Source organism: Humulus lupulus, chromosome 7, assembly GCF_963169125.1.
Source record: "Humulus lupulus chromosome 7, drHumLupu1.1, whole genome shotgun sequence".
NCBI classification, from domain to species: domain Eukaryota; kingdom Viridiplantae; phylum Streptophyta; class Magnoliopsida; order Rosales; family Cannabaceae; genus Humulus; species Humulus lupulus.
The window spans coordinates 208,667,022-208,675,838 of NC_084799.1; the positions used below are offsets into that span (position 1 = coordinate 208,667,022).

Sequence of the window (8,817 nt, forward strand, 5' to 3'; positions counted from 1 at the left end):
TTCCCTTTTGTTTTTTTTTAACACCAAGAAATCAGATTTCCTCCAAAATAGACTGCATACCCAGTTTTAGACCTGCGATCATTGAGTGGCTAAGTGCCCAATCTGAGTCACAAAATACTTCCAAAGCTAATTGTTGAGCTGGTTTGAGCACTAACCCATGGTTGATGATCCCCTTAATGTACCTCAAGATTCTTTTGCAAGCAGACCAATGATTCTGAGTAGGAGCGTGCATAAATTGGCTTAGTTTATTGACTGAAAAGGCAATATCAAATCTACTTAGAGTAAGATATTGAAGACCTCCAATAACACTCTGAAATAGAATAGTGTTTTCAAATGGGTCGCTGTCTTGAAGAGATAATTTTGCCCCTTGGCACATTGGTGTAGGAGTTGGTTTGCAATCTATCATGTTTCTTCATCTAAGGAGATCTAGTGTGTATTTGGTTTAAGATAGATATAGCTCTTGTTGCCCCCTCACTATCTCAAAACCAAGAAAGTAGGAGACAGAACCAAGACTTTTGAGAACAAATTTGTGAGAGGGCAGCAATAAATTTGGCAACTTCAGATTGATGATACCAGTCAAGAGAATGTCGTTGACATAGACAAATAGCAGAACCATGCTTGTAAACGAACAAGGAGGAGTCGGCAAGGGCTACTCATTAGGGCTTAATTAGCCGCTCCTTGTGCGTTCTTAACAATACAAGTAATGCTGAAAGTTTTTGCTAAAATTAAAAAGGAACAAAAAAATTGCAAGATTTATCTTATATATTATTTTTCCATCGATTTGGAAATTGGAAATTTGTTTACTGTTGAACAAAAGATTGTTTAGTAAGGGAGTTATCATGCAAGAAATAATTAATTAGAAAGAGACTTGTGTTGTGTACCCAACTTATTATATTATAAAACAGGATGATTTTATTCCTCATATTAAAACACTGTTACAAACATATATATATTTATAGTAGGAAGATGATAAAAGGGAAACATTATGATTAAAATATCATATAGTACATCCTGATAAGGTCTTCATTAGTAAGTAGCAGTTGATAACTCACTCGATCAAGATCAATGTGGCCACATTCAGCAAGAGTCCCATGTCGTTTTTCACTTCTGCAACCGTGGACACATTGCGTGGACTATAGTCTTCGTTTTGTAATTGAATTGTTGCAGGAAATTTTCCATGTTGAGACTTCTGGATTGCTCTGGAAAGATCTTCCCATTTATTCTCATAGCTAATAATATCACCTCTTGGGAGAAAGCCTGAATCAAACCCATTCCATTCCATTTTTTGCTGAATATATTTGAATCTTGTAGCCTCTGCAACCATTTGGATAACAACTAGAAGATTTTGACGAAGCTCGTTTGTGGGATCCTTGCTATCAAATTTGTGAAAAGATTCGAGGGATTTGTCTAATGCCTTGAATCCCAAAACTGTTTTCTCTCTGTTTCCTAAGCTGACATAATTAGTTGACAGATTAACATCGACCCTTTTAGTGCATTGTATGAAAAGTAAAGTTTTCGATTCGGGAGGAGCTTCTTTGAAGAAGTAGCAACGCTTTTCTTTGTCAACTTGATATGCTATCACATATGAGTTGAGAGCAGATATTGCAAATGTAATGGAGACAGTTTTGTTGAAAAGTCTTACATAGACAAACTGTTTGTCTTTGACCGCTGTGGATTTTGTACGCAACACTGGAATGCCATGGCTCTCGGTTCCACTAGACAGCTCTCTTCGTAGAGATCCCATGAACATCTGGTATGATCCCACACTCACATCTTTGAATTCAGTGTTGAAAATCACTGTCTTGTAGCTTGCTGTTTGAGGGAACAAACTTGCTTCCATTTTCAAAGTGATGAGACTTTATACCCTAGATTAAGTATATACAATGTTATATAAATTTATAAATAGGATCAAATAATTATAAAACAATTAATTGTGACACTACTTCATTTAGAATAAACAAGAAATTGGCCATATATAAATATATTTACTTAGAATAATTAAATTTTAACTTGTATGTAATGATATAATCAATTTATTAATTATCTTACTATTCTTATTAAAATAATTTGAAATATCACACTAACAATATTCTATTTATGTCATAAATATGTATCGACTTGTAAATACTACATGCCGTTTCACTATAGAGCTTGACTAGCATGAGTAGTGATCTACTATATACCAAGTCCAGAATTTTATAGTCTGAACAAACTTATAGATCAAAACTCGACTATACATAATAAAAATTTTAAAGCCTTAACGGACTTGTAGTATAAAGCTCGACTGGCATGAGTAAAGCTCAACTATACACCGTCGATATTTTAAAGATTGAATGGAATTATAGTCTAGAGCTCCAGTGGTGATCATATACGAAACCTGTAGTGTAAAGCTTGACTGACATGATCTTAACTATACATAATCGAGATTTTAAAGACTGAACGGACTCGTAGAATAAAGCTCAACCATACAGAGTAGAGTTTGACTGGCATGAGTAGAACTTGTAGTATAAAGCTCGACTATACATAGTTGAGATTTTAAAGACTAAGCGAACTTGTAGTATGGAGATCAACTATACATTGTAGAGTTCGACTAGCATGAGTAGAACTTGTAGTATAAAGATCCACTATACATAGTCGAGATTTTAAAGATTGAGCGAACTTGTAGTACAGAGATCAACTATACATAGGAGAGCTTGACTGGTATGAGTAGAACTTGTAGTATAGAGCTCGACTATACATACTCAAGATTTTAAGGATTAAACGAACTTGTAGTATGGACTATACATCCTCGGTATTTATAGGTCATTTTAGAAAGCTCTTTTAGAACTAAATGAAATGTTAAAGTTATTTACACATAGATTCATATTTAGTGTAGAAATAAATAGAGATGTTGAAATTTTAACTCCTAGATAAGATAATTTTTAGGAGAAAGCTTCATTGACCAGAAGAGAAGTACATGGAAGTATGAAATACAAGCTAAATAAACGAAACAAGATTTTTCTAATGTGCAATATTATAAAGCTAGGTTTACATATATATAGACTGGGTTTCTAACAAACATATTTAATAATATATATATATATTTAAATATAGTACTTTGCTTACCTTAATTAGACGAAAACTTGATGTTTTTCTTCACAGGCCTCTCTCCTTATCCACGTCGGATCTGTTATTGAGGAAATGAGAGTGCTATTTATTGTAGTATGTTTGCATATATATACTATCTTGTTGATAAGGGTAGGGGAATCTATCTTTATACTAGGAAGAATTAGAGATAGCTTAATTGACTTGATTCCCTTCTCCACTATATATATACCTTTAGTAAAGTTGTAGATTATTCGATTGAGAATTTACACTGAAGACAAAAATTACAAATAAAGAGGCACCTCTAGTCACTTAAAGATTCCCATTTTTTATCTGAATTCACTTGCTTTTCCTTATTATATGGTAAAAATTCACATATGAAACATATGCCGATTAGCATGCAATATACTCCTTGCTTTTATTAAAGTGGTTACTTACTCCACTAGGTGACTGATCATTTTTCGATTGCTTCCTAACAAAGCTAATTTCGAATACTAGTATATATCCATCTTTTGATACCCAATTTCATCCACCTGGGTCCCCACCACTCGTGCATGTACTCACCCAAACACATACCTAACTCTCGTTGAATGATATTTATGAAATCTTGTAATTGGAGAAAAAAACTTCACCTTCACCTTTCTCACAGTTGCGAATTCCCTTATACATATTAGGAAAACAATTTTTTTTTCAAAATCTTAAATAAAAAACGGAGAGAAAATATTTGGATCACTCTCAAATATTACATTTAATATCCGCCTAAACAAATATTATGCTATTACGGATTAAAAAAAAATGCAATGTAAAGTAATAAGTGTGGGGGAGACAAAACAATTTCTTAGTGGTTTTTTCAAAATAACCGCGGAGAAAAGTCCCCTTCCCTATGTACTCGACTCCGACCCTTCACTCTCCTCATTTCCCTCAATCCAGCCGCGCGCCAGAACAGAAAATTCATCGTTCCCAACCACGGTAATCACTATCTCCACCCTTTTTATGTGTTTTTTTTACATTTTTTTCCACATTAATACTTTAAATCGTGTATATATTCATAAAAATGATTTATTTTGAAGTTTTACAGCAAAAATGAAAAAAATTTGAGTGAGTTTAATGAGATTTTAATGAATGTTTATAGATTGGATTTATTTTTTGTTGCAATTTTTGGATGTTTCTGAATGTTTGTGGAGGATTAGAAGACATTTTCATGCTTTAACTTGACTTTGTTTTTTTTTTTTAATTATTTGGATTTTGGGATATTAATACCTAATGTATTTTTTTTTTTAATAATGTTACATAATTTTTTATATTATAATATTATTTTTTACATAACTTTTTATATTATTTACATAATGAATTTTTTTCAAGTTGATTTTTATTAATAATTTTAGGAATCAAAATTTATTATTAATTCATCACTAATTTGTAATTATGGTTTAGTAAATTTAATTTTAGTGGTTTAACTAATTTATTAGAAAGTTACTAGTTAAAATTTGAGTTCACTTGTTTTAATTTAATAAATAATTTTGAATACTCTATATCATACCAATTACCATATTTACTAATCATTGTTTAAATGTTTATTTGAAGGAAATACTTGTTTGAATTTGAATTGTATGTGTTGAAATTGTTGAAGATTAATTTTGAAGGTGAGTAAAAATTACTACTTAATATTTTAATTTTTCTTTTTGATGTTATATAAACTATTGTTAGAAGAGTTTTAATATATTAGATATCATCCATAGTGAAGTAGATTCTGAGATAAAATTATGTGTTACAGAGAGAACAGAAGGTTGAAAACATGTGTGTCTCAGTGAAGTAGCAAGTTCTGCGAATTCTTTGTGCAGCGGTGGTTTATGGATGTAATTATGCATGTGGATTGTTGTGTTTGTTTGAATTGAATTTATAGGTAGTAATAATTTGGGATATGCTATAGAAACAGATGAAACTCTGCCCATTTTTTTAAAGCTTAATATAATTATTGAAATTATGCGTGACAGTTTTAAGAAAGAAGTCTTTAACTTAAAAGTTGTGTTGTTGTGGACTATTAATGATTTCCCGAATATGGTATTCTGTTAGGGTTAAACATAAAATGTTACCAGGGATGTCCAATATGTTGCACTAACACATGGGCTCGTCGTCAGCTGAATGTGCACAAAATGTGTTGAATGGGTCATAGACGATACTTGCCCCTAGATCATCGTTATAGGAAAAAAAACCATGAATGTGGATTTTATGTATTAAGATACATTTATGATCTCGTAATTGAATCAAATTCGGTAGAAGTTATCAAGAAAAAGGTATGCTATATTTTATACTTTTTTTTATTTAAGAAAAACTATATATATATATATATAGAACTTAATCATTTAATCTATATTTATTTGTCAATTTTGTAGTGGTTTGACAAAAACGTATTTAGTGTAAAGGGCGACTTACTCCCACTACAAACCGACTGGTTAGCAAAATTGATGTCATTTATTTATGAATTCTAATTTTTCTTATGTGTAACTTACTAACTTGATTCGTATGTTCTTGTTAATTTTTCTTATGTATGTATATTGAACTACTTATGTATTATATACATGACATCTATTAATTAGTAATGATATGTGAATATTTTTCTTAATTTTAATTTATACATTATGTTTATTTAGATAATAATTTATAAAATTACATGTATATAAGAATATGTTATATGTTATATTATTATATAAATTTATTTATAAAAATATGGTATTTTATATTAAAAATTTTAAATATAATTTTGTATTGAATATAGTATTAATAATATAATTTTATTGGGTTTTTAAAAAATTAATCTGAAATCAAATTATATACGAAAAGAACACAAAACTAATTATATATTAAAAAAAACATTTCTCTCAGGATTTTGTTTTAAAATAGTGTATAGAAAAGTGTTAACTGTTTTAAAAAAATTATATAGAGGGTGGGGTAATTAATACTAATCATTTTTAATTAATACACATGTTTCCCGTTGTTGGGGGACTAATATCACTTTAATGTATTGGGCTGCTTTGAATAGAGACCACAACCCAAGTTAGATCTATGGGGCCCACTGTAAAAAGTTGCCTAGTTTATGGGGAACATGCCCCAGGTACTGTCAGAGTGTGCTGCATGTATTTCTATGACAAACACTCTGGGCAAGAAAAAAGAGTGACCTCCCCATATAATAATGTTGAGCCAGCTCCCCCGGTATGCTGGTGAGCAGCACCATACACAACATATCCACCTTTTGGTATGCTGACCCTTGTGCTTTTGGTGTCAATGCATCTGTCACTAGTCATACTAGTGCCCTTGCATGACTCCACAACTTCATATGTCACCTAACACACAAGAAATTTTGGTTAAGCTGATCAAAATGGGGGCAAAATTGATCAATTCTTATAACTACTGCACATCATAGTTAGTATATGAGCCTTTTTAGAATCAAGTGCCCAGTTGACTCCATATTATTATGTACTTGTGTAGTGTCATATGCACAGATATATATTAAGTACCTGGTAGTGCAAATGTACTAAAGTTTTTCTTAATGTTTCATTCCAAAGAGTTAGATCAGCACATTATAGGGTCAGAAAGACCCCAAGGAAAATTATATTACTTAACGAATTCATTCTGTTTCAATTTTCTATTACTCTTTCTCACATTTTCTATTACTCTCTCTCTCTCTATCTCTATGCATATATGTGTTTATGTATTTTATTTTAATTTCTGTTTTGTTTTACTGATTATTTTATTTGGTGAAAAGTCTCTCAATCAAGTATATATATATATTTATTTTATAAACATATTTCAATTTTCTTCTCTACTAATTTTGCGCTCTGTTTTGTGTGTGTGTGAAAGGGGAAGACTTTATGGGTTTGTTGTGTGCTCACCTTAGGTCTCTCTCGGCATTCTAAATATTGTGATATCTATGTGTTTTTTTTATTTTTTTTTATTTATATTATTGTTTTAGAATGTATGTATGTACGTTTATATGTTTAACCTTATATGACATATTATTTGTGGTTTGAGATTTCTCAAATAATTTGATGGTGAATATGGTTATGGAGGATTAACGGTTGACCTATACTATGGTGGTTTTGGAAGCGATCATGGTTATTGGGTCAAGATTGTGCAAGTGGGAGTTTGTTGGGGTTTTATGCCCTAATTAAAACCCAAATTCTTTGTAATCTCATTTTATTATCAATAAAAGAATAGAAATCATTTTTTTGACTTGGTCAATCACTTTGCTCACATGTTTTATATTCATGATTATTTTTTTAATATAAACTTCTATTAAATCCCGAGCATATAGCTAATCTTATTTATAGTGACGTAATCACAGTGGAATATAAATATGATTATATGTTCAAAATAAGTTAGTCCTAAGATTAGTCAGTGCACCGGATTTACACTGACTTGCCAATCTACGATATGATCTACTTACACATTACAGTGTTATGTTCTTTCCAGAACATTAGCAAAGTAGATAAGATCGGATGTATTTGTTACATCGGACAGGACCGATATTGACAGTTGATAAGATAAGTAAACATACCGTTATTATCTATTCTAGTCATATCATATAGTTGACCATAGGTCAATTCAATCTCAATTCTGAGTGGTTAGTATTCTAAGTGATTGTATTATTTGAGTTCTTTGACTTGTTCGTTACCAACTTACCCTACGGACTAGCCCATACTTACATCTTGGGAACTCGGTAGTATAATTGAGTGGGAGTGTTAATCATAGATATGAACATCTATAGCTTCTGATGAAGAAGTGAAACGATGGTTTCCTTTTAGTTTGGTTCAAGGTGTTAAATGATAGAGATCTCATTTCAGTAATTAAATTAGTTTACTGAAATATCATTTACAAGGAACTAAGTGTTTTAAGGATAAAATACAATGAGGGGTAAAACGGTATTTTAGTCCTATCTCATTGTAGACCGTCTATAGAGGATTGAGTGACAATTATGGTTGTAACAATGGATAATTAATAGCATATCTATATTTGTTATAGAGCGTTCTATGAATTCAAGAGTGCAATTCCAAGTCTATAGTGGAGTCACGAGGAATTAATAAGTTAGTAAATTTATTTGTTAGATTTATGATAACTTATTGGAGCTTGATTTCATAGGCCCATGGTCCCCATTGTACCTTGGATAAAATCATCTAGATAGTCTCAATTAATTGATTTAATCATCAATTAGAATTATCAAAGTTGACCAGGTCAATTTTGGATAGTTTCACAGAGTTGTGTAATTTTGAGAAGAAAAGAGAAATTATGGCAGATTTATTAATTAAGATAAATTGGTATCTAAATTAATAAATAAGTTTAAATCAAGGTTCAAATTATAAATAATTAATTTGATAAAGGATTTAAATAATTATTTAATTAATTAAATCAATAGAAAATAATACATGCCTTGATTTTAAGTCCAATGGACTTATAATCAAATGGGAAATTTCACGGGCCTATAGCCCATGATAATTTCGACCTAGGGCTTCAAAATGGCTGTTATTTTATTGATTTTTTAATTAAATTAAATGGCCTAATTGAGTCTATAAAAGGAGTGCTTATAGAGAAGTCTAAAAAGGGTTTTTTGATAAGTCAGATTTTCTGATAGTTTTATATTCTCTCTAAACACAAGTCCTTTTCTAAACCTCTTTGTTATTTTCTTTTCTTCTCTCTATATCTATCTCATGTGTTGAGAATTGCCCACACTAGTCTAGG

At 30.8% G+C, this 8,817-nt stretch overlaps 1 protein-coding gene across 1 annotated transcript; it reads right to left on the reverse strand.

Moving 5' to 3' along the window:
* Nucleotides 1-886: 886 nt before the first annotated feature.
* LOC133789342 (agglutinin-1-like) lies at nt 887-3,188 on the reverse strand. Its single transcript, XM_062227197.1, has 2 exons — nt 3,106-3,188; nt 887-1,865 (listed from the first exon to the last, which is right to left on the reverse strand). The coding sequence occupies exon 2, from the start codon at nt 1,838-1,840 to the stop codon at nt 1,049-1,051; it is 792 nt and encodes a 263-aa protein (XP_062083181.1). The 5' UTR covers nt 1,841-1,865; nt 3,106-3,188; the 3' UTR covers nt 887-1,048.
* Nucleotides 3,189-8,817: the final 5,629 nt, after the last annotated feature.

Excerpts from the sequence above, each read along its gene's own strand:
- LOC133789342 (XM_062227197.1), bottom strand. The coding sequence starts at position 1,840 with ATGGAAGCAAGTTTGTTCCCTCAAACAGCAAGCTACAAGACAGTGATT.